We start from the raw sequence: 26,218 nt of genomic DNA, 5'->3' as shown, positions 1-26,218 counted from the left end.
TGTGAACAAAAAACAAGGATACTTCACCATTTGAGACATTGGGCAGGTGTAAGTACATCACATGAAAATAAATACTACCAGGTGGATAATTTCAAATGCAGGGCCCAGACCTGGACTAGAACAAGACTATTCTATGAGCTGCCTCCTTCCTGAATGTATCAATTGTGTTTACAGGTGGGTAGCCATGGAATTACTAACACTGAGAACATTTATTGTTTAGAATTAAAAATAACTCAGCTTTGACCCAGGAAGAAACAAAACATCTAAATAGACCTATTACCAGCAAGGAAATGGAATCGATAATCAAAAAACTACCTAAGAATAAAACCTCTGGACCAGATGGTTTCACTGCTGAATTTTATCAAACATTTAGTGAACACCTAATACCCATTCTCCTTAAAGTTTTCCAAAAAGTAGAAGAGGAGGGCATACTCCCAAACTCATTCTATGAGGCCAACATCACTCTAATATCAAAACCAGGCAAAGACACCACAAAAAAAGAAAATTACAGACCAATATCCTGATGAGCATAGATGCAAAAATACTCAACAAAATTTTAGCACACCAAGTTAAAAAATACATGAAAAAGATCATCCATCATGATCAAGTAGGATTTATTCCAGGGATGCAAGGATGGTACAACATTCGAAAATCCATCAACATCATCCACCACATCAACAAAAAGAAGGAAAAAAACCACATGATCATCTCCATAGATGCTGAAAAAGCATTTGAAAATTCAACATCCACTCATGATAAAAACTCTCAACAAAACGGGTATAGAGGGTAAGTACCTCAACATAAAAAAGGCCATATATAACAAACCCACAACCAACATTATACTTAACAGTGAGGAGCTGAAAGCTTTTCCTTTAAGATCAGGAACAGGACAAGGATGATCACTCTCCCCACTTTTATTCAACACAGTTCTGGAGGTCCTAGCCATGGCAATCAGACAACACAAAGAAATAACAGACATCCAGATTGGCAAGGAAGAAGTTAAACTGTCCCTGTTTGCAGATGACATATTGTACATAAAAAACCCTCAAGAATCCACTCCAAATCTACTAGATCTAATATCTGAATTCAGCAAAGTTGTGGGATACAAAATCAATACACAGAAATCTATTGCATTCCTATACATTAACAATGAAATAGCAGAGAGGGAAATCAGGAAAATAATTCCACTCACAGTGGCATCAAAAAGAATAAATACCTAAGAATAAACCTAACCAAGGAAGTGAAAGACCTAGACTCTGTAAACTACAAGACACTAATGAGAGAAATTAAAGAAGATACCAATAAATGGAAACACATCCCATGTTCATGGATACGAAGAATTAATATTGTCAAAATGGCCATCCTGCCTAAAGCAATCTACAGATTCAATGAAATCCCTATCAAAATACCAACAGCATCCTTCAATGAACTAAATAGTTCTAAAATTTATATGGAACCACAAAAGACCCATAATAGCCAAAGCAACCCTGAGGAGGAAGGATAAAGTGGGGGGATTATACTCCCCAACTTCAAGTTCTACTACAAAGCCACAGTAATCAAGACAACTTGGTACTGGCACAAGAACAGACCCATAGACCAATGGAAGAGACTAGAGAGCCCAAATATTAACCCAATCATATATGGTCAATTAACATATGATAAAGGAGCCATGGATATACAATGGGGAAATGACAGCCTCTTCAACAACTGGTGTTGGCAGAACTGGACAGCTATATGCAAGAGAATGAAACTGGATTATTGTCTAACCCCCATACAAAAGTAAACTCAAAATGGATCAAAGACCTGAATGTAAGTCATGAAACCATAAAACTCTTAGAAGAAAACAGAGGCAAAAATCTCTTGCATATAAACATGAGCAACTTTTTCCTGAATGCATCTCCTCAGGCAAGGGAAACAAAATAAAAAATGAACAAATGAGACTACATCATGCTAAAAAGCTTCTGTACAGCAAAGAACACCATCAACAGAACAAAAGATATCCTACAGTATGGGAGAATATATTTGTAAATAACATATGGACAAGGGGTTAACATCCAAAATATATAAAGCCTCAACACCCAAAAAGCAAATAACCCTATTAAAAAATGGGTGGAGGATATGAACAGACAATACTCCAAAGAAGAAATTCAGATGGTCAACAGGCACATGAAAAGATGCTCCGCATTGTTAATTATCAGGGAAATGCAAATTAAAACCACAATGAGATATCACCTCACATCAGTTAGGATGGCCAACATAGAAAAGAATAGAAACAACAAATGTTGACGAGGAGGTGGAGAAAGGGAAACCCTCCTACACCGCTGGTGGGAATGTGTAAACTAGTTCAGCTATTGTGGAAAGCAGTATGGAGATTTCTCAAAAAACTAAAAATAGAAATACCATTTGACCCAGGAATTCCACTCCTAGGAATTTACCCTAAGAATGCAGTTTCCCAGTCTTAAAAAGACATATGCACCCCTGTGTTTATCACAGCACTATTTACAATAGCTAAGAAATGGAAGCAACCTGAGTGTTCATCAGTAGATGAATGGACAAAGAAGATGTGGTACATATACACAATGGAGTATTATTCAGCTTTAAGAAGAAAACAAATCCTACCATTTGCAGCAACATGGATGGAGCTAGAGGGTATTATGCTCATTGAAATAAGCCAGGTGGAGAAAGACAAGTACCAAATGATTTCACTCATCTGTGGAGTATAAGAACAAAACAAAAACTGAAGGAACAAAACAGCAGCAGACTCACAGAACCCAAGAATGGACTAACAGTTGCCAAAGGGAAAGGGACTGAGGAGGGGAGTGGGAAGGGAGGGAGAAGGGGAATAAGGGGCATTACAATTAGCACACATAATGTAGAGGGTGGCACGGGGAAGGCAGTATAGCACAGAGAAGACAAGTAGTGACTCCACAGCATCTTACTATGCTGATGGACAGTAACTCTAATGGGGTATGTGGTGAGGGCTTGATAATGGGGGAAATTTTAGTGACCACAATGTTGCTCATGTAATTGTATATTAATGATACCAAAAAAAACACTTCTCCCTAAAATTAAACAAAAAATAACTCAGCTTCTAAGATGGTGGGAAAAAATTATGAAAAGAATCATCTGGATTCAAACAAACAATAGGTTTTCAGACTTTGGTGATGATGATTTATCTGGCTTTGAATATTTTATGTCCACGGATCTGGAAAATACTTTAATTACTTCATTTATTCTTTGAAAACGCATTTACATTGAATACCTATTATGTGCCCAGGTGCCCTTCCAAGAAGTTGGAAAACAAAAAAGAGAAAAAAAAAATTGTTATCTAACTTTGGGGAACTAATAATCTAGTAAAGTTAACACTGCTATGTATTCCACTTTCTGTGACCTATGGATTTAAAAAGCCTTATCAAACTGTTAATAGTGATCTGTCACACCAGAATCACAGATATATTTTAAGTTTCTCTTTATCATCTCTTGTGTTTTTGCACAAAAACATCTTTTTTACCCCTTTCTTCCTTTTTTATTTAAAGGGGAGAACTGGGCAGGGATATCAATCCGCACTAGAGAGAATGGATGAATGAGACCTGCTAGCAAGCAAAGACAAAGTACAAATAACTGAACCACTTATTTGGAGATGCATTAATTTAGGTGAGAAATATAAGAATATATGAGTTAAATCATGGACTTAAGAAACATCAATGGTAGAAGAGGGATGGATTTGAGAAACACTGAGGATTCTCAATTAATGGGACTCAAACTTCAACAGGTATGTCAGTAAAGGAGAAGTAAAGGTCAAGTATGAATCCCAGGTTTCTACTTTTGACCTATGAGAGTTAATACAGGTCTGTTCTGCCAACTCTTGTTTATCTCTGTAACCAAGACAATAATTCTTGATCAAACTCTAAGAACAAAACTCCTGAACATTCACATAGTTACAGGATAATGATGAGACCTATGAGCTCTACGACTCAAGCTTCCTTGGGTAGACATTTCACACATGTCTCTGAGGATCACAGCTAGAGAGAAAAGTACATTTTGTGCAGCTCTTGAGAGAAAGAGGGAGTTCCTGGGAGCCTCTTCATTAATGGATTTTCTTTTTCTTGCTTTCCCTAGACTCTATCCTTTGTTGTAATCACTCTGAGATGTGAACTCAATTTTATATTGAGTCACGGGAGTTCTCCCAGTGAACCACTGAGCTAGCAGGTAGTCATGGAAACCCCAAGACAGGACAACTGAATGGACAGGCAATTAAGAGGCTGGTGGGATTGGAGAAGAAATTAATTTAATTTTTTTGTAAGGTGTCTTGATCACCTCCATTACCTTCATGATAATTCTATGGCTTTGAGCAGCAAAGTATTTTTTTTTTCACCATTTGAGCCTTATCAGTGATTCAAAATTCTCTTCACCTTTAACTCACTCCTCTGTCATTTCTGTTAAATTTGAAACAAAATGTGAAGGAATATCTCTTACCTCAAGAATTTATACTGCTGTATTTTGTGATCTTGACCTAAATCTTATATACTATATTACCACTATCTTTAAAATCGGTGTTATATTTTCCTTTTCAAAAATCCTTTACTAAGCATCTGCCATGTACCAGATACTTTGTTGGGTATTAGGGATAAAAAGAGTAAGATAAAGCTCTTGTCCTAGAATCTGGAGGATACTTACATAAACATGACAACACGTCAAAATATTCTCTAGGCTTTTCTTAATGTTTCATTTCTAACAGTAGTCCAGACACAGATGATGTAAAAAATTGCATCTTCAATGTCATACTGAGACTGAAATTGTCATACTGCATTGTAGCTACATGATGGATCAATCTTTTCATGAAAACTTCTCTGCAATAACATCCACAAGTCTCAATAATGAGTTATTTCATAGCTGAGTCAATAAGAAACCAAAGGCAGCCAAAATGGTGGTAAAAATATTGCCAGAAGTTATCTCTGCTTTTTGAGCATGAATGAAGTATACAATTATTTGGCAGTTGAATAGCTTTGTTATCCTTAGCTAAGTGTATGTTTCTGAATGATCATTCACAGCAGAGTTCGAAGTACAACAGCAAGAATAAGGAATAATTTCTCATTCTTTCCATATATCACTCTGAGTTTTATCTGCCTCTGCTAATATCTTTAAAAATCTATATTCTACTTTATACCTGTCTGTACCTTCACCAAAAGCCTGATGTTTTTAAGTTCTAATATATATAATAGATTAATCTGTATTGATATACACTACATATATTAGTCCTAATATATATATACATGCCCATTTACATAAAAACCAAAACTTTTTCTACTCATTTCTTTAGAAATGTTAGATCTCTTTCAGAATTTCTTCTAAAAGATTCTTTTAGAATACATCTTTTAGAATTTCAAATGCATATGGAGTTTAGCAATTCTGCTGTCTATAGTTTTCTTTTCTTTTTTTTATTTTGGTATCATTATGTGTATAGTTTTCTGACAGAGAAAGAACACTTAAAGAAAACTCACGGCCTATTAACTGCAAGAATTGTTTTCACTGACTGATGATAGTTCTAGGAAGCTCCAATATGCAATAATAGACACATTTAAGAAAAGTTAAAAGTAGATTTCAAGGGAGGAGTGTGAGTACAGGAGAAAACTGGCCAAAGCTTAAAGTTTAATGGTGGAAGAAAAGACAGACTGTGAAACATAAAGAATCCAAAAAAAAATATTTTCGTAGGATAGCTGCAATAAATGATCATTTCAGAAACATAACCAATCAAATATAAAGTATTATTTGAGGCACTGGTGCCAAGGAAAGCATACCACTATTACTACCTACTAATATTATTATAATTAGTGCTAATATTCAGTAAGCAGTAATATGCCAGCCACTTTGCAAAGCACAATAAATGGATTCAATCCTTACAACAATTCTATCAAATAGATTGCACTGCCATCAGCTACTACCATCAACCGCATTTTATAAATGAAGAAGCCAAGGTTTAAAGAAATTAAAGAATTTGCCCATTATTACAAAGCTAGTAAGTCAAAAGGCAAAAATTAGAAATCAAGTCATGTGATTTCAGATGCTGAAAGAAGTATGTTATACTGCCTCCTCAGCTGGTAGAATAATGAGCCAGTAGTAAACTGCTTCCTGCATATTCTTTTATAGGTACTTTTACAAAAAGAAGAACAGAGGTTATTTCACCCCACAGTGTAAATTTCCAATTTTCAGATGGAAGACAAAAGAGGTGCTTATGAACACTATGGAAACAGCTATCTTTTCATAATACATATAAAAAAAGGCAAAGGAAAACGTCTCTGAAGAAACAGTACAATATTGGCTTATCCAAAACAAAAAGGCCTGATTTTTAAATTCTATAGGTTCTAAGCAACATAAACTAATGAACACAATCAATACATGCCCTGTAAGTAGTTAAAAGGAACTATAGCAGAGTAAATTGTCTGTGAGAACGGACTCGGGAGTCAGGCTGTCTTGAATCTAATCCTGGCTCCACTATAACCAAGGAGTTACTTAATCTTTATGTCTCAATTTCTTAATCTCTGTGGGAAGAATAATAATATACTGTAATTGCATCTACCTCAAAGGAAATTCAACAGAAAGGACTAAATTATTGTTAGTAATTTATAGTATTAAAACAAAGTACCTAAAATTGAGTGCCAAGTTATTTTGAAAAAATGCTCTCAGGCAAGCAATTCATACATTGTTGTTGTTCCAAGATTACATATACTCAAGCACTAAATTTTATACACAATCGATCTGAATATAATCATTGTATAAACATATTTCTAAAAAGTCACTAGGAATCAGGGCCTCTGTAAAATAAGATGAAACAAAGCAAAACAATGCAAAATAAAATAATTGTTATCACTATCCCTTTAATTTTTTTCCATAAGGAATTAAAATGAAAGCCCATCTAGTCTTGCTTTGTAGAAATCAAAAATGATCAATTAATACAAAAATGAATTAATAGAAACATCTTACCATAATCTTACTATCAACAATAAATTTTTGACAATTCTTCTAAAACAGCACCTTCTTTGAGACAGTGGTTCTTATATTTGTTTGGAAATCAGCACACAAGCAAGTGAAAGTGCTCTTTATAGAGCCCCCAAAATGATGATGTTGTATTTAATGGTATCATAACTATAAAGTTCACAATTTTATAGATTGCATATATATATGTATATATGTGACATATATGCACAGCCTCCAAAATGCATATTGTAAGCACAGACCTTTATCTATGAAAAATCTAAGCAAGATCAACACAATTTTTTCATTAAGTTGGTAGTTGCTACAATAATAGTAGCTAACTTTGGAACACTACTACATGCCAAGCAATATGCCAAGAGATTTATATGAATATTCTACTTATCTTTTTCATAACCATATGAGTTAGTCATTATTATTTTTATTTGACAAACAACTGTGGTTTCAGAGGTCAGATATAATTTAACCAAAGTTCAAATAATTGGTAAATGATAGAGCAAGGACTTGAACCAAGCTTGCCTCAAACTTGTGCTCTTTACCACAACTCTATACTTCTACATTATGCAATAAAATCTAAAAATTACACATTTTACATGATTGTATTTAAATTTTATAATAATAAGAAAAGATACACATTAATCAATTTTAAGAACAGAACATAAGTATCAGTGGGAGAATGATTTAAAATCATTTAAGTTGTTGGGGACCTAATGTATAGCATGGTAATTATAGCTAGTAATACTGTATTATATACCTGAAAGTTGCTAAGACAGTAGATATCAAATACCTCACCAAAAAAAAGAAATGGTAACTATGTGACACAATGGAGGTGTTAGCTAATGCTAGGTTCATAATCATTTTGCAATATATAAATGTATAAAAGCAACACATTGTATGTCTTAAACTTATGCAATATTATGTGTCAATTACATCTCAATAAAGCTGGAAAAAAAAGGATCACTGAGAAGCCTCCTATTAATTATTTATTCTGCAAATTATTCTTAAGTTACGAATAGAAGGTGCTTTTTGTTAAGTACACAGCTAAAGAAATCTAGTTCTAAAAGCTACAGTTCAAATAAAGGGCTTCTTACTAGGACATAAGCCAATAGTAAAATCAATCACTGGTTGATTAACTTAATAACTTCTCAAAGGGAGGAGATAATTTTAGACAATAAAATTAGGTTTCAGAGGATAAACAAACTATTGTCTTATTTGTAGCCATTTTGAAATTTACTTAATTTGAAGGACACACAAGGGCAATTGTTGTCAAAAAGGAAAAAGATAGCACTTTTCTTTAGTCTAATTGCTATTTGCTAAAGGAAATATAACTGACATAAATATTTAGTTTTTGTAGAGAATCCTCTAGCAATATTACCCTATAGGTCAACGATTTCTAATTCTGTATATTATGTTTACTGTATTTATAGCAATAATTGGAAAGACAGAAAATTATGAAAAAATAATTCTCATCACTGAGAACTGCAAAAAGATTACTTATATCTCAAACACATCTAGCTCAATCCAACTTAAAGTCTTATTATTCTGGAATCAATGTTTACTGAAAGACAAATGTCTTGAGTCTACATTAGATGGCTATTAAAGACAAGAAATCTGTCAGATGTCAAATTTAAAAATAATCTTAAATCAGCTTTAAAACGCATCTACCTTATGATATCCATTGCCTGGTAAAGTATTTCAGATTGGTCAACTCCAAGAACCTTCTTTGCTCCAGCTTTAGCTGCAAACATAGAGAGAATTCCAGTTCCACAACCAACATCCAAAACTACCTGGTGTTAAAAAAAAAAAAGATGCCATCAAAAAGGTATAATATTTTAAATTCTATTCATATATTATGGTGTTTCTAGCTTGAGAAAGACCACAAAATTTTAAAACTCTACCAATTAAATATGGTAATAACTTCTGTTTGGGGAAACAAGATCATCATTACAATGGGTTGTTTTAAACTCATAACAGTGTATTTTTCCATAGCCTGTTATGATCAGATACAACAATATAAATTTGAGATGTTTATATGTAATAAGCAATTCCGTAGTCTTCTCAATCATGAAGTATTGTTTTTAATTTATTGCATGCATACTCTAATTTAGGCTTAATGAGCCTAAATTTTAACAGAAACAAATTTTTGTCAAGTTTGAGAGGCAGGAATTAACTTAAGCAGGACAGTCTTACCCAATACAACGAAAAAATGTTTATAAAGGAATCATGGATGTAGAATATGGTCATACTCCCTCTACTTTTAAATTAACTATTCAGCTTGTTTTAACAATAAAGGTACAATAAAAACAAGCTGGCTTCTAGAATTCAGTAACTTGAGAATTTAAGTTTTAAAAATGATACTCATTATCACTGGTGAAAGTAGTAAGAACCAAGTTTAAGATGACACTGGGGACGGGTAAGGAGCAATTATTTCTAAAATGAGAATTTCTATGGTTTGTCCCGGAACAGTGTAAGGAAACCTGCTCAGTTCACACTAAAAAACAAAAACAAATTACCAAGGAAACATGCCAAGCAAAATACGCTGAGGTATACTACTCTGTGAAACTACTGAAAACCATAATCCCTTAAGTCTTTCATTAATAACAGCCAAAAATCCTATAAATTTGTTCCACACATGAAACTACTTCAGCACTCTTCTACTATAGGTATCACTGAGCATCACCAAGTGCAGGCCTTGATCAGAGTAATATGGCACAGCAACAAATAAGACTAAATCCCTCTCCTGATGGAATTTATAATCTTGTGGGAGACAATATAATGAACAAAGAATATAAAATAATGTCAGGCAATGATGCTATAAAGAAATCAAGCACCAGAGTAGAGGTTAGCACAGGAGAAAGGAAATACACCCCTTTGGAATTTTAGATAAGTCTTTAAATACGTCTCTGATATATGTAAGCAGAGAACAGAGGGAAGTAAAGGAGTGTACCATGCAGAGATATGCAGGAAGTGCCTTCTAGCCATGGAAAATATTAAATGCAAGGCACAAAATTCCAGGTCAAACAAGAAAGCCAGTGTGCCTCTGGGTGAGACAAAGAGGTTGCTTAGAGATAAAGTCATTGTTAAGCAGAGGCCTGATCACATAAGCCTTTGGATTTTATTCTAAGTAATGGGGAAGCTACTGTGAAAAAAGAGAACTAGAATTAAGAATCTATTATACTGTTCAACATTATTTTATTTTTCACCAGGGAATATAGTCACATAGTTTCAATCTCAAAAAGTACATTTACTCATCCTTCAAGAGAATTTTCATGCATATACAGCGCAATACAAAGTGTTTTTCCTTCCCCTTTTTACACAAATGGAAGTGTATTACACCCACTGTGTTACAAGTTGCTTTTTTATTTAATCCTCTTTTAGAGATCAAAGATTATAAAACTTTCTTCTCTTATATAACTGTATAAGATTCCATCTTATGGCTATACCATAATCTACTACTGACTCAGCAGTTCTCTACTGATGGACATGTAGTTCCTGAAATTTCACAATGACAAGAAAAGCTGTAAAAACACCTTATACCCAACCCCAGTCACACAAGTGAATCTATAGAATATATTCCTAGAAGTGAAAACACTGTGTCAGAGAAGATACACGTATTTGTAATTCTTCTAAAACAACCAAATTACTCTCCAGTTCTACTCTTGGAAGACTCCAGCAATGTGTAAGTGCCAATTTCCTCACAGGTGAGACTAGGCCATGGCACAGATATTCAAACTTTTGGATTTCTGCCAATCAGGCAAAGACAAAATAATGATACATTAGTCTAGCTTTAAAAGGCATTTTCTTTATCATGGGGTTTAGCATTATTCCATATGCTGTACAGCCATCTGTAGTTCTTCTTATGTGAACTATCTATCCCCTTTCTGCATTCTTCCACTGAGCTGTTAGCCCTTTTCTTATCAAATTTCTAACCAAATTTTTCTTATCAAATAAGAGTGTTTCGTAAATTAAGGAGATTAGGCCTCTATAATATGATTTGGAATGTTCCCTCCAGCATATATTCTTGTCTTTTGGTTCTGCTTACAGTGATTTTTGCTATGCAGAACTTCTTAACCTACAGACTCATTAACGTTTTCTTTCCTGGCTTCTGGATTTTGATCCTAATTAGGATGATCTTCCCCATATTCTGCCCTATTTCACCTTCATACATTTCCTTCTAGCACATTTGTGGTTTCATTAATACATTTTCTTTTATCATGGTAAACACAAAAGATGAACACTAAGAGGTATTCAACTTTACTACTCAGATGGCTAACCATTGTCCCAACATTATTAAATAGCCTGTTTCCCTCCACTGATTTAATATGCGACTGCTGTGGTCCGAATGCTTGTATTCCCCCGAAATTCATATGCTAATATCCTAACCCCCAAGGTGCTGGAGTTAGAAGCTAGGCCTTTGGGAAGTAATTAGGTCCTGGGATTAGCACCCTTAAAAAAGAGGCTGAGAAGCAGAATCTCAGAATCCAAGAATGGACTAATAGTTACCAAAGGGAAAGGGACTGGGGACGAAGGGTGGGAAGGGAGGAATAAGGGCGGGGAAAAAGAAAGAGGGTATTATGATTAGCATGTATAGTGCATGGGGGGCATGGGGAGGGCTGCGCAACACAGAGAAGACAAGTAATGATTTTACAGCATCTTACTACACAGACGGACAGTGACTGTGAAGGGGTATGTGCGGGGGACTCAGTGAAGGGGGGAACCTAGTAAACATAATGTTCTTTCTGTAATTGTAGATTAATGATACCAAAATTAAAAAAAAAAAAAAGAGGCTGAGAGAGATCCCTTGTTCTCTTCCAACACGTGAGGACATAGCAAGAAGACATGTCTATGAACCGTAAGCAGGCCCTCATCAGAATCAGCCAGTGCCCTGATCTTGGGCTTCTCAGCCTCTAGAGCTGTGAGAGATAAACTTATAAACTGTTGTTTATAAGCCATTCAGTTAATAGCATTTTTGTTCTAACAACCTAAATGGACTATGATAGGGACCTAAACTTGTATGTATATTTTGGCCTGTTTCTGGAATTTTATTCCACTCCATTAATCATGTACTAGTAACTTCTAATTATAGAAGTTTTACAGAATGTTTTAATATCTAGTATCTAGTAAGGCTGATTCATCTCCCCTCACTGCAAAATTTTTTCCAGTAATTCTGGAAATTTTGTATGTTTATTTTTCCGTAACAATAAGAAAATCAGCAGGTTTTTTGAAAAGTCTTAGCAATTTTGTAGGGATTGAGCTAAAATTATGATTTAGGAAAAATGGATAATGTTAAGTTTTCCTATTCAAGAATATGATATACCTTTTGATTTGTTTAATCATCTGTTATGTTTCTCAGGAGTCTCTTAAAAAATCTTTTTCATGTAAGTCCTGCATATTGTTAGTTAAGTTTGTTCCTATGCATTTATCTCCTTTATTGTTTGCTATTGCAAGTGGAGTCCTTCGTTTCATTATATCCTGAAAATATAACTTTTCAGAACTGACTCCAGAAGAAAAAAATCTAAACAGCCTGATTTCCACTGAAGAAATAAAGTTGTCAAAATCTTACTAATCTGTGTCTCCTATCCTCTGCCCCTCCAAGAAGAAAACCCAGATAGTTTCACAGCGAGAATATAACTGTTCCTGCATATGTGACCTCTGATGATGACTTAGCACATTTTAACATAACTACTTACACACACAAGGAAGTTAAGAATTTTAAGAAGCAAACCTATATAAGGTCACTGCAAACGAAAAGAAAATATTTTTTAAAGTTACAAATAAATGTATTAATTACACGATCAAGAAAAACTATGTCATCATACAGCATACATGTTTATACTATGTTATAGTACATCAGTATAAAACATATGACATAAAATGATAATAAAATATATATATATATATATATATATATATACACAATACAATAGTAAGTGATAAGCTCCTAGAAGCTTTCATTGAAATAAGATACATACAAAATGAAAAAAACTTTTTTTAAAGGATGGTATGGAATTTAGAAGTTTGATAGCATAGTACCTGGCAGTGGTGTTTAGGAATATCAATACACACTGTTTATGGAAAGACAAGTTAGCACCATTAACAGTATCCAGGTTATTAACCTTTTTGAACCAGGGAATTCACTGCTAGGCATCTATCTTTTGTACTTTCACATATATGAAAAGACTTTTAATATTTTATATTTTTATATGCAGTACTGTTTCTAATGTAAAAAATTAAAACTCATGGACATTCTAACATAGATACATGAGTCATTAAAAGAATGTTAATAAGGAAGTAATAATTTTTCTAAGAAAAATTTCTGAGCAAACAAAGCTAAGTACAGAGGGATATGTATCATATACTTCAATTAGAGTATATGTTCTTTCCTAAGACTATACATTCACACACATACATATACAATTTATATATATATATATACACATAAATTCTTATTTAATCCTCATTTTACAAATGAGGAAAATGAGCCTAGAGAAGGGAAATAACAGGTCCAGGATCATACATCTGGTAATTTATAAAGTTAGCATTCAAACATAGGTCAGTCTGCTTTTAAAGCTTATATTTAAATTATATTTTAATTGTATATTAATTATCTATTACCTCTAGCTCAGAATTAGGTTATTGGGCAAATAAACTAATACTTGATAGAACCAAAGAAAGAGGTAGAAATAACAGAATAAACTAACATTATTATATAAAATGAAGGAATTTGACTCATTTTTTTCTAAAACAAAGAAAGAAAAAAGTGAATAAATTTTTAACTGTAGATAATAAGCAAAAGCATAAAGAAGGCACCTGTGAATTTCTTCAGTGGACTACAAATAGAAATTAATTATGAGTGGGTGATAACATGATTAAAATGCCACCAAAGTTAAATTAAATCTGAGAAACCATATGGCCTCCACAGGAGCTTGTGAATGGAAACAATATTAAGAAAGGAATGCAGGGAAGGAGGCAGGAAGGAAAGGATGGAGGAAGAAGGAGTAAGAGGAAAGAATACATTTTTAATTATAGGCACCTTTTTGAAAAATAAATCTCTACTATGCATTACATAAAATGATATAGAAGCTAGTGTTTGGGATGATGCTTATCTACCTAATGGAGAAAAAGCAAACAAAAACAAAGGTAATAAAACTAAGGAAAATATGCTATATCATACATTTTAAAAAATAAAAATATTTAAATAATTTCATAAACATATTGTGTCATGGCACACAGACATTATATGACCTGTTTATGAAAAATAATGCGAATTAAAATGTAACTCATGGATCCCATCCTGATTATTTACTCATTCTATTTTAACATGATGGCGTCAAAGGAATAGTGGCACAGGGATTAAGGGCACTACACGAGGAGTTAAAACCCCTCAGGTTTGTTTTGTTTTAGTTGCATGATTTGGGGCAAGTCAATTAACCTATTGGTTTCAAGCTTCCTCATGTGTAAAATGGAGATAAATACATGCCTTGTCTGGTTATAGGCATATTGTATAGTGACAATGAGACAACATGTTTGAAAGCAATCTATAAATTATCAAGTCCTATTTAAGTACATGGTAGTATATTTTCTAAATCTACAGCCATAGTATAATAAATTTAAATATAAAACATAAACTAACTACAAAACACAAAACATGAAAACAAAAAATCCTTAGTCTCTGCTGCAATAACAAAAAGCATACAATCTTAAGTACAAAGAACTATAAAAACTAAGATTTTGAAAATAAATTCATTGACTTGTCTACACTGGGGAACAGCAAAAACTAAGAAATACAAATCATTACAAACCGTTCATGATAGGTAATACTTTGGCCAAAAAATATCAAAAGATACCAGCACACCATATAAAATTTAAACTGTCTAACTGCTAAGTCACAAGGGAAACACTGCTGTTAGGAAACAAGCACAGAAAATGAAAAACCAATCTATATTATATTCCAAACAATATAAAAATAAGGAAAAGAGATTTTTCAAAATATACAGGTTGTTGGTCACTGCTGAAATACACAGGTTGGCGGTCACTGCTGTGATTTCATGTAAAGCTCATGGAATACTCTTAGAGAAGTGTCTTATAAAAAAACCTAGTATGTTATCAATACACATGTTCTTAAAGTGGAAAGAGTTGGGGAAAATTCCTAAGCAAATGTATATAAGTAGCAGAGATGACAATATTCTTGACTAAATTAGAAGATTAATTTTCAATAAGGAGGAACAATCAGAAAACCCAAATCTTTAGGTAACTGCCAATGTAGAGAAAAAGAAAGGAAGGAAATAAATAAGAAAAAAATGAAAAAAAAATTCATAAGGGATGAAAAACGACACAAATTTCACACACACAGTGTGAAAGACATCTTTGAAATAAGCTGAGGCAGTATTAAGACTAATTGTAAAATACAAAATGTCTCATACAGGGGAGTAAATAAATAAGGTCTTAAAATAAGTCTCTTAAAATAAATTACACCTTACAATATCTGATCCTGCTTATCAAAAGTAACTTTTTAAATGATTAATTTTTAATTAACACAAACTATAATGATTAAGTGTGCTTTTGCTTTCATATGGGCTTATCCAATACATTTGAAATTCAAAGGAATCACAGTAAATCAAAAATATACTTTAAGCAAAATTATCTGGATAACAAAGTTAAACTAAGCTATGTCTCTGTAATTAATGAATTTCAATTTTAAAGAAGAGTACAATGAATGACAGCACCAATGAGCATTCTTGCTGTCAGTATTCTGAACCCACAGAACAGCAAGTCTTCCACGATATAAAGCCACAGCACATTAAATCAACTGCCATCACAATGATGACCCAAGAAGGAATTTCTACTGCCCAAGGTCCATAGGAAATATACAGTTCTGCAGCCTATGCTACTCACCTTGTCTTTGAAGATATGTGGATTTTGGTATATAAAATCTCGGTAACTTTCTGTTCTTACTTTGTCCTAGGATGCAGAAAGGAAAGCACTGTGTTTACAGGACAGTCTGAAAAAATTAAATGTTTTCACAAAGATATTTACACACATTGCTAGTTTCCAAAGCTCCCTTTTGCCTGAAAATGAAGCTCAATTTTTTTTCCCAAAAGAAAACAGTAAGGATTAGAAATAACAACACACAAAGAAAATGTTTAAGAGTATCACTGAAAGTCAAATAAGATCTAAGTTCTAAAATATGCACATTTTCATCTTGACATGCATTATCATCATAAGACTCCAACCGATAATTAGAGCTAATAAAAGGTGAACAGAATGTTTCGCTCCTATAAACAGGGCCTGGAATCTAGAGCCTGAGTCCCTGTGGTAGAGTTATGTTAAAATATGGGGAAAAAAAACACAAATAGATAAATGATAAAAGTTACATGTGAAAAATAAAGCTAAACTGAATATGGTTTTTCTAAGTCATTAAGCAGCACCTATCTGATTTATAATCCTGTTTTGTTTCTAGAAATAACACTAGTAGGAAATGATGCTTAAAAGCCTATAATCCGAAAAATAAATCATTTGAGCCCTGCAGCATACATCATGAGATTTCTACACTCTGGAGTCTCACAAGACCTGTGACCAAGGCAGGAATTGAATGCTAACATTTATACTGGTTCATGAACATGGCAGATTCCCTTATAAATTACCTCAGTTGAGACACATACGGGCAGCAAATTAAGCAGTAAGGGGATCTACTGCCAAGTAAAATAAATATGATAAAAATATCTCAGAATGGGAATTACAGTTTGGGATTTCACACTAGGTAAAAAGAATTATTATACCAAATGCTACAATATCAAAACTTATACAATCCATACCCCCTAAAAGAACATTTTTATGCTAACACTGGGATTAAAAAAAAAACATACAATGAAGGCCTAAATATAAAAGTTGTTTTAATTAATTACCAGATCTAAAAAGGGAGAATTCCATAATTAATTCCGTGCCTTCTCATGGAATCATTTCTAGCTGCTTTAGAAACAAAATTTCAAATCAGGCTTATTAAATCTTTCCCTGAAAGTTATTTTAAGAATTACTAAAAGAAACCAATGTTTAAATAAATTTACACTTATTATTCACTAAATTTTAAACTGTCTTTTTTTTTTAAATGTACCACTTCACACATTTTTACATTGTTCTTACAACTAAACCCAGTGCTGATACTACAAAGCCTACAAAGTGTGAACATCACTTAAGAAGGCAGTCACTCAGAAAGCTCCTACCAGCCACAGGGCCTCACCACTGCTCCAACTTAATCACCAGCAGCCCAACTCCTGCACTAAGTCCACGCACTGCTGCTCAACTCATTGACAATCTTCATCTGGGCTCTTTCTATATATTCATCTGTTTTCATTCATATGCTCACCCTGGTGCAATGAAATCTAAAGTATACCAAATATAATGCTTTGGACATAGTGCAGCTTCAATTTAATAACTATTTTTGAAAGAAAAATCCACTAAACATGAAAATGCAAGCAAATAAAATACTAGCCTTCATAACGATTTCTAAAAATTTAAGAGAAGACTAACACTTCAATACCAAATAAGGTACTAAACAAGTAAAAAAAAATCATCTTGATAAATGTTCACCAAGATGAACAATGTTTTTCTTGGAAAAGAAAAGAGTGATACATCTCAGTTTATAACATTAGTCAACAATGACTCCTCCAGAAAAATAAAATGGCAAGGGATTTTGAAAACTCATGTAATCTATCCCTCTTTCAAATGTATCTCTAGAATTAAAAAGTTATCCCAGCTTACCTCCAAGAAAATAAGATCACAAACTACCAAGATCACAACATGTGCCAAAATAGTGCCATTAAAATATCTGAGACTAAGCAACAAAAAATCCAAACAATATTTCCATAAAAGCAAGGCCAATTTCAAGCATAAAAATAAGTCCTTTATATATGGTCTCTCAATTTTAAGTTGGTTTACAAAGATCAAGTGAAATTCTAATGGTAGCACAATCCTGAATAGATTTTGTGTGCTAAGAATTGTTTTGATGAGAGAAGAAATATTGCTTGATATAAGACACATAATCATATTCATCCCTAATATATTACTTAGCAAAATATAAACTGGATGAATAGTTCTTTTTGAATGGAATATATCCCTATTTCCTATGAACACCTGACCAAGTCATCTCCAAGTAGAGGCAACTGCGTAACAGATAAGGGGCACTAAGGCATGGAGAGTTAATAAGGATTCCTAAATGATTCTCTGAAAAGGGAAAAGCTGGCACTGGAAACTTCAAGCTGAAACTTCTTAGATTTATATGTACCTAAAAAAGGACTTAAGGATATACAATCAAAGTGTGAAGATCCTCTAGTAATTTAAAGAGAGCTACAAATGTCCAGGACAGAGATTAGGAAATAAGAACTCAAACTGGATTTCCCTGATGAGTGTACTGAGGATGCTCATATGTACCATATACTGGGAGTCTCAGTAACCTTATCTGTCTGAAAACCCCAACATAATTTCCATATCAAGGCATTAAAGGTTCACGACATTTAAATTGACGAGGTGATTTAAAATGACAACATGGGCTTAGATTAAGTCCTTTAAAGAAAATATTCTAAAATCAGTTTTAACAAAGAAAATGGAGTAAGTCAATTTCTTTTAAACAAATTCATTCTGGACATAAAATCATTTATTACATATAATAAGGCAACTTATTTGTAATGCTATGCCATTACCCAAGTGACAAAAAAACACAACCAACCGTGACAATGTCATTAGAAAAGAAAATGACATGACATTGCTTTAAAAGACCCCAAATAATTACAATTACTATTAATTAGCACACTTTTACTCCAGGATTCTGAAAAACTGACTCAACAAAATACATATATTTTATTAAATACATGTTACTTTAAATGTGTATGTTTTAGGGGAATATCGTCTTAGGGCTTCCATAAAATAAAACAGTTTTTTGAGGAAAGATTCAGGGAGAAAAGTTGTGTTTGTTGGTTTTAAGAAAAGGCAGTGGCATCTAAAATTCTCACAGATAAACATCTAAGGTTTGCAATAATATTTACATTCCAACTTTCGTTTTACTCTAGTTAGACATTTTCAGTTTTCCTAAATTAAAAATTTGTATCTTGCTCTTTTACAACCTATAATACATGATAATATATACAACTACCAAGTATAGCTAAAAATCTACTTATATTTTATATGGACATTATCATTATAAAAATTAAAACCAACCTAATTTAAATACCTGATTTGGCCAATATAGGAAATTCTTCTGTATGTCAATGATTTCAAAAGTTAAAAAGTTATGCCATAACAATGGTGAGAATTATTTATAATTAAATTTTGTATCAAAGAATTATTTAGCCAAATTGAAGTCAATATTGCTTTTAAAACACTAAAATTACTCATTTTTTATACATTAAAAGGCAATCATGTACTTATTTGTTCCTATTTAATAGATGCTTTTGAGGTAACTAAAATTGCTAGCAGTTATTTCTTCCAATGTTCTATTTCAAGCAAAAATCATTTCATAATAAAGATTAATAATGATTTTAAATAGAATTTACAATGATTCTGATGCTTTGCTGTAATCTTTTCAAAAAAACACCAGATTTAAAAAGCAGCTCTCAAAACAAAACAAAAACAAACAAAAAACCAGTTGTGCCTCAGCATATGTATACAGAACCTGTTTTATTCTATTTTTTTGTTATTATGAATTTGGTGCATTTGTGCTCTTCTAACCTTTAGCATTTCTTCATGTATCCCATAATGCCCATATGAGCTGAAATAAACACCATCCTCATCTTCCTGGAGGTCTGCAATGGCAACAGTAGATGACGAGCAGGTTCTGACATCTGCGTTCATCACAAAATCCTGAGCAAATTGTCTGTAATCAATTTGAAATATACCCTTGAGACAGGTTTACTGGACCATGAAAAAAGAAAAGGCTAGAGGCTGAGGAAGACGAAGGGCGAGGGAATGGAGCATGAGTGCCAGGAGCCTTCTAACTCACCTTCTCTCTTAAGCAACTGAAAGCTCCCCCTGCTGGAACTGAAGAAACAGCATATTCAAACCCAGTTCTAAGCATTCCTTCTGCAAATCCTGCAAAGTACTGCCTACCACAGATTATAGTTGTTTAAATCTTTCAAGTGAACAAAATAAACACATTACCTTTATTCAACTTTATTTCTACTGCTCCAGAGTCTTATCTTATCAACTGAATCAATGTGGTGCATTTCAACACTGTTAATATTCTTTAAAATCAGATTATTTCATGGAAGGTGGACCCAAACTGAGAATTATTTACAATCACTAACACCATCCACTCCAGCTCTAAGACTCAGTTCCCTCTATGCTAATAATACATTAAGAATCTATAACATATGCATAGGGGACAAGTACAAAAAGGCAAACAGTAGTTTGTTACTAGGATTATCCAGTATAAAATCTCAGAAACAGGGAAGGGGAACTATAATCATCTCTACTGTATTTTCTGCTGGACATTCTGACACACTATCAAATGGGTACTCAAGCAATAGTAACTGACACACAAATACAATAGGAAAAGTGAGATTTATGTTTGGAAGAAATGTAGAATCTTCAGCCTGTACCTGAGACCTCCTGAATCAGAATCTATACTTTAACAAGATCCCCAGGTGATTTGTATGCACACTAAATTATGAGAAGTACTAAGCCAGTAGAATACTAATTTACTCACTAGAAAACAGTCTCATGTATCTGGTTTTCTGATTAAATACTGTATCATAATTATATTTTGGTTTTTCAAAAACAAAAATTTCAACCTTGTATTTTCCCCAAACCTAAAAATATTAATCCCTCCACTTTAAAAGCATAGGAGAGGAAAAGCAAAATGGAGAAATCTATTAGAAACTGGGTAATCAAAGACAGGCAAATCAAGGAACAAAAGCACTCAAGAGGAAAACACTCCCCAGAACAATTATTATCACAAAAGTAATTATACAGGGGTATGAGACTAGGTAAAACTACATAACTTTAAACTACATCCACAATATATAAAAATGCTGCATGTCTTTAGTATTACTAAAATTAAATACCTCCATTGTGCTTTCCAGTATATGAAATGTTTTACTATATTTTACCTTGTTATTAGTTATATTATTTTGGGATCAGAACAACTAATTATCTGTTGGAATGATAAATTACTTCATTCTTTGCAGATCCTCACGAGCTCTCACTAATGCAGCTTCAGCAGACACTGCCCTGGCTTCCATGTGTTTCAGTTTTTCAACAAGAGATGGATTTTCACTGAGCCCATTGGGGTATGAGAATGGAACTGCTACCGGTCCATAAAGATCTTCTACATCTAAAGAAATAAATGGACATAAATAAAGAAATACAGGTTATCTGTAACAATGAAGCACATGGAAATATGTTAGGAATAAATAATATACTAAGTGCCTTTATGCAGCCAACTGTGAAAAATTAGTAAAAGTACTTTTAATTAAATGTTTTATACCCAAATTGTTTCAATATGAATGTAAAGTGAATGCTGTTAGTCTGAGTTTTTCATGAGTTGGCTAAATTGAACCCATGTATAAGCATTAATTATACTGAGCCAAACCCAGGAAGAAAACAAAAAAGCAAAGGAAAACCCCTAATATTTATTGGTTATTGGGTATCTTTCAAGTACATGCATTTCATCTCATTTCATTCTCAAAACAAACCTACGATGCAAATATCTACCCCTATTTTAAGGCAAAGAAAAATAAATTTCAGAGACATTTTGATCAGTCCAAAGTCAGATTGCTGTTTAATGAAAGCACAAAAGGTTCAAACCCATGCCTGCCTTCCTAGCTCATGCTCTTGTCACTCCACAGGCCACCTCTCAGCCTCTGGGTCCTTATTGATCGAATAACAGGCATTACATTTAGATATTCCTTAGGAAAAGTGTGTAGATAAAGTATTCTATACTTTGAATAACTATTTCATCCTAGGTAAGAGGGAGTACAGTCTATACACCAATATCTTATTGCTGATATTATTATGTATTCTAATTCTTAAATTATTTAAAAATCTTGACTTAAATTTAATTTCACAGTACAATATATGAATTATTAACTTCTGCTGTAGAACTAACAACTCTGCAAACAGAAGTTAACATATGGAGCTAGTTGAGTTTCACAAAACCCAATGTCCATTTACCAGTCTAGTTAACCTTAAGATCAACTTGAAACAATACAAACAGTGCAGATACTATATCTTCTCAGTACAGCACTGGAGAAAATATGACTTTTTTTCCTATTCAGTTTTTAGTCACAACACTTCTTCAGTGTTGGGACAAAATAACTAAGCTGAATCACATGATAATATTATAACTTAGAAACTAGAGCCTAAGTTGAAATTCTTTATATAAAAGCAGAGCAGTGCACCACTAATCTCTAATCAGTCTGGCAGAATACTAAATCACTCTATAGATTCATTCACTATTTAATTCACCAAAAATTAATGAGAGCAACAAAATACTTCCAAACTATTTAAGGACAGAATACAATATTTTCTACCTTCTACTACAACTCTCACGGTGTGTCTTGTTTTCAAAATTCTTCAAAATTTGTAAACCTCCTTGTCAGTTTAACTTATGGATTAGAACTGAACAAAGAAATTTGTTTCTTTGTTTTGGCAGTTTTTCTGTTCTGCTTTCAGCTGCAAGAAAAGAATAAAAACTTGCAGCACTGACAACATACAGATAACCATATATTGAAGACTAAATGTTTGGATTTGAAAAAAGAATGGATTAAGTAAACATTAAGATTCATAATTATAATTTATCAAAACAGTCTAATTCAAAGTCCTAAACCATATCCAGGAAGATGAATTTCCACATCTAGATTCTTTCTGTCTCAGGAGGATCAAATCACCCAGATACCTCATCTTGGAAGCTGAGAACTGCCACTAAAGATGGTCCTTTATCAGGAAGACATATACAATTATAAATGGATATAAACTTCAAAAAGGGCCCAAAATATATGACACAAAAACTGACAGGATTACAGGCAAAACAAACAATCCTTCAATCAGTCAGAGATTTAAATACATCCCTATCAACAACTGGTAGAACTAGATTTTTAAATCTCCAAAAAGATACCTGAACTAAAATATTCAGCACCTTGAACTAATTATTGATAGAACACTGCACACAAGAACTGTACCTGGACACTTTTGAAGAGTACTGATCAGTGATTCTGTACTGTCCCTCAACTGGGGCTTGCCTGTTTTCATTACTGAATGAAGTTTTACATTTTTGGCAAGAGGAACAGAGAAGTGATGTTGTGTCTTCAGTGCATTATACCAGTTAGTTCATAGCGCTGATGTGCCTTATTACTGGTGATGTTAACCTTGACCAGTTGGTTGTGGTTCTATCTGTGGGATTTCTCCGCTGAAAAGTTAACATCTCCTTTGTAGTTAATAAATATCTTGAGGGAGTTATTCCAAACTATGCAAATCCTATTTCACCTTAAACTGTTGCCCATTAATCATAACAACCACTGGTGGATCTTTTCTGCAAGTTATTACTATAGTATTTGTCTAATGGTGATTTTCTGTTCTACATTTCCTATCAATTGATAGAATTCTACTCTAAGGTCAAGCTACTCCTTTATTTATTTATTTGCTTGACTGTGCTAGTATAGACTCATGGATACTTACTTTTTCCCATGGGTTAAAATCCAGTATTATCATTTTCTGTGTTGCTCAAATTATTCCAGCTTTGGCTGTTAGGAGCTCCTTCAGGTTGACTCCTGTGTTCCTTTGATAAGTCCCCTCCTTTCCAAACTTTACTGCTTAAGCACTTCCTTATTTTTTGGCCCAAGATGTCCTAGACTCATCTATTTTCCCTGCCCCATCTATGGAGTTAATCACCTCTCTAAGGAGACTTAGTTCCTCTCATTGGAGAATTGTGTTATCAATCAAGATCTGGGTACTAAATGTGCTCATTGCTAGTGGTGTTTTTCTAGGCTGTCTCAGCAAACAGAGCTAGGAAATATATATATACTCACCCACCCACACACCCACATTTATATTTCTGTATCTGTCTGTCTGTGTATATTAAAAACTATGAATTTATACTGATACTTCTGCCAATTTATCACAAGAGTCACTTCATCCTTATTCATCCTTATTTCCCATTTCCTTATTTGAAACTTCCTTCTCCAAGAATGAGAAACCTAATTCTTATTATCCATAATATATTTACTTACTTGTTCCATTCTAGTATACACAAAAAGTAGTGTCAGAATTCCTAATCTATACCCTGTGATAAATACCTTTAGTCATTAGATTACAGCATTAGTGCAGTTTTTATCTGTAGCTTCAACACAATAACCAGTCAGGATTTCAGTTACTCACATAGTACTCCTCTTCCCTACCCCCTGCAGTACAGTTACACTATTCATTTGTAATACAGTTCAGTTCATTTGTTAGTGTTTGTATTCCATTTTGCACCACCACCACACAAACATGCATACATCCTGGTTGTTTTAAGTGTTGGTGTTTTATTATATGAAGGCTATTAGAAACATATAGTCCTACGGGTCACAGCACACTCATTCAGAGAAGTGTCACTCCCTCCATATCCATTACCTATCTCTTTAGTTTCTAGTTTATCCTTCCTGTGTTTCTTTTGCACATATGAGTAGACACATGTGCATTTTCTCAAATCCCTTTCTTTCTTCCATGAAGAATATCAAACGATATTCTTCTGAGTTTTAGTTTTTTTTGTTTAATAGTATGTCTCAGACATCACTGTATCAGTCCAAATATCTTCTTCATTCTTGTTAAAAGATGTACACTATGCCACATGTGGATGTGCCAGTTTACTCAACTGCTCTCCTATGTATGGGTATTTAGGTTATTTTCAATATTTTCAAATTACAGTGCTGCAATAAATAACTTTGTATATATGCATTTTCAGAATGTTGGAGGTGTATCTTCAAGACACTCTTATGAGAGAAACTTCTCGGTTAAAAAGTAAGTGCATCTATCCAAATGATTTCACTCATATGTGGAGTATAAGAACAAAGGAAAACTGAAGGAACAAAAAAAAAAAAAAAAAAGTAAGTGCATCTATAGTTTTGTTAGGTATTGCCAAATTCGTGTTCTACTAGCAATATATAACAGGGCCTGCCTCTCCAAAGCCTTGTCAACAGAATATGTCATCATATTTTAAGCATTTTTACCAATCTGATAGATGAGAAATGATCTCTTACAGTCAGGCTATTTTTATACCTCTTTTGGTGAACTGTCTAATCATGTATTTTCCCCTATTGTATTGCTTGATCCTTTGTCCCTCAATTTTTGATACACACACACACACAGACATTAACCTTCTGTAAGATATGTTTTAACTACTACGCTATATATTTTTTTAAACTAAATTCCATTTTATTCATTCAGATTTCATTAGTTTTTCCTACTGTCCCCTTTCTGTTCCAAGATCCCATCCAGGACACACAACACATTTAGCTGTCATGTCTCCTAAAGCTACTCTTGGCTACGAGTTTCTTAGACTTTCCTTCTTTTTGGTACCTTGACAGTCTTGAACAGTACTAGTCAAGTAGTTTGCAGAATGTCCCTCACTTTGTGTCTGTCTGATGGTTTTCATGGTTAGACTGAGGTTATAGTTTTTAGCAGGAAGACTACAGAGGTCAAGAGTCATTCTCATCAGACCATATAAAGAGTTCATGCTATCAACATAGCTTATCACTAATGTGAACCCAGCAAAGGCAGTGTTTGCCAGGTTTCTCCATTGTAAAGATCCCCCCCCACACACACACACTGTCCTTTCATTGCCGATTTTCTTAGTCATTTCCCTTATTAATTTAGTCATCTTTATATCCTCAAAGTCTAAAATTTCAGAGATGGTCAGGAAAAATTTACTGAAAGACAGTTGAGAGAATGCAGGCAGTGTACTCAAGATCATGTCCAGTTCCTTTACAGGCCTCACTGTTCCAGATCTTAGTCAATGACTTCTTCATCCAAACTCCTATAGAACACATTAATTTACTAATAACAAAATCTCCTTTATTAAGCAATTGCTCTCTGACTGCTACTGTGCTGATATGCATTATCTTTGTGATAATTTTGCAAGGTAGGCATCATTATTAACTTTTTACAAATTAAAATTAAGGCTGGAAGAAACTAAGTTTATATACCTTTGGAGAGTTACAGTTTAAGACCAACCTATATCCAGTGACCAATATCTGCTGATCTG

The 26,218-nt window shown here is 33.4% G+C and overlaps 1 protein-coding gene across 3 annotated transcripts in view; it reads right to left on the bottom strand.

Moving 5' to 3' along the window:
- PRMT3 (protein arginine methyltransferase 3) overlaps positions 1–26,218 on the bottom strand; it is a 149,842-nt gene that overhangs the window by 115,290 nt on the left and 8,334 nt on the right. For all 3 annotated transcript variants that reach the window (XR_012122640.1, XM_073216321.1, XM_073216322.1), the window contains 4 exons: positions 21,154–21,313; positions 19,711–19,855; positions 15,886–15,951; positions 8,656–8,777 (listed from right to left, as the gene is read on the bottom strand). Coding sequence is in view for 2 of the 3 variants with exons in the window: in XM_073216321.1 (XP_073072422.1) it covers positions 8,656–8,777; positions 15,886–15,951; positions 19,711–19,855; positions 21,154–21,313 (493 nt within the window). In the remaining variant the exon portion in view is untranslated. The remainder of the gene's footprint in view (positions 1–8,655; positions 8,778–15,885; positions 15,952–19,710; positions 19,856–21,153; positions 21,314–26,218) is intronic.

Source organism: Manis javanica, chromosome 11, assembly GCF_040802235.1.
Source record: "Manis javanica isolate MJ-LG chromosome 11, MJ_LKY, whole genome shotgun sequence".
In the NCBI taxonomy this organism is placed as follows: domain Eukaryota; kingdom Metazoa; phylum Chordata; class Mammalia; order Pholidota; family Manidae; genus Manis; species Manis javanica.
The sequence above is the reverse complement of the archived record's forward strand: the minus strand, read 5'-3'. Positions and strand labels throughout refer to the sequence as shown.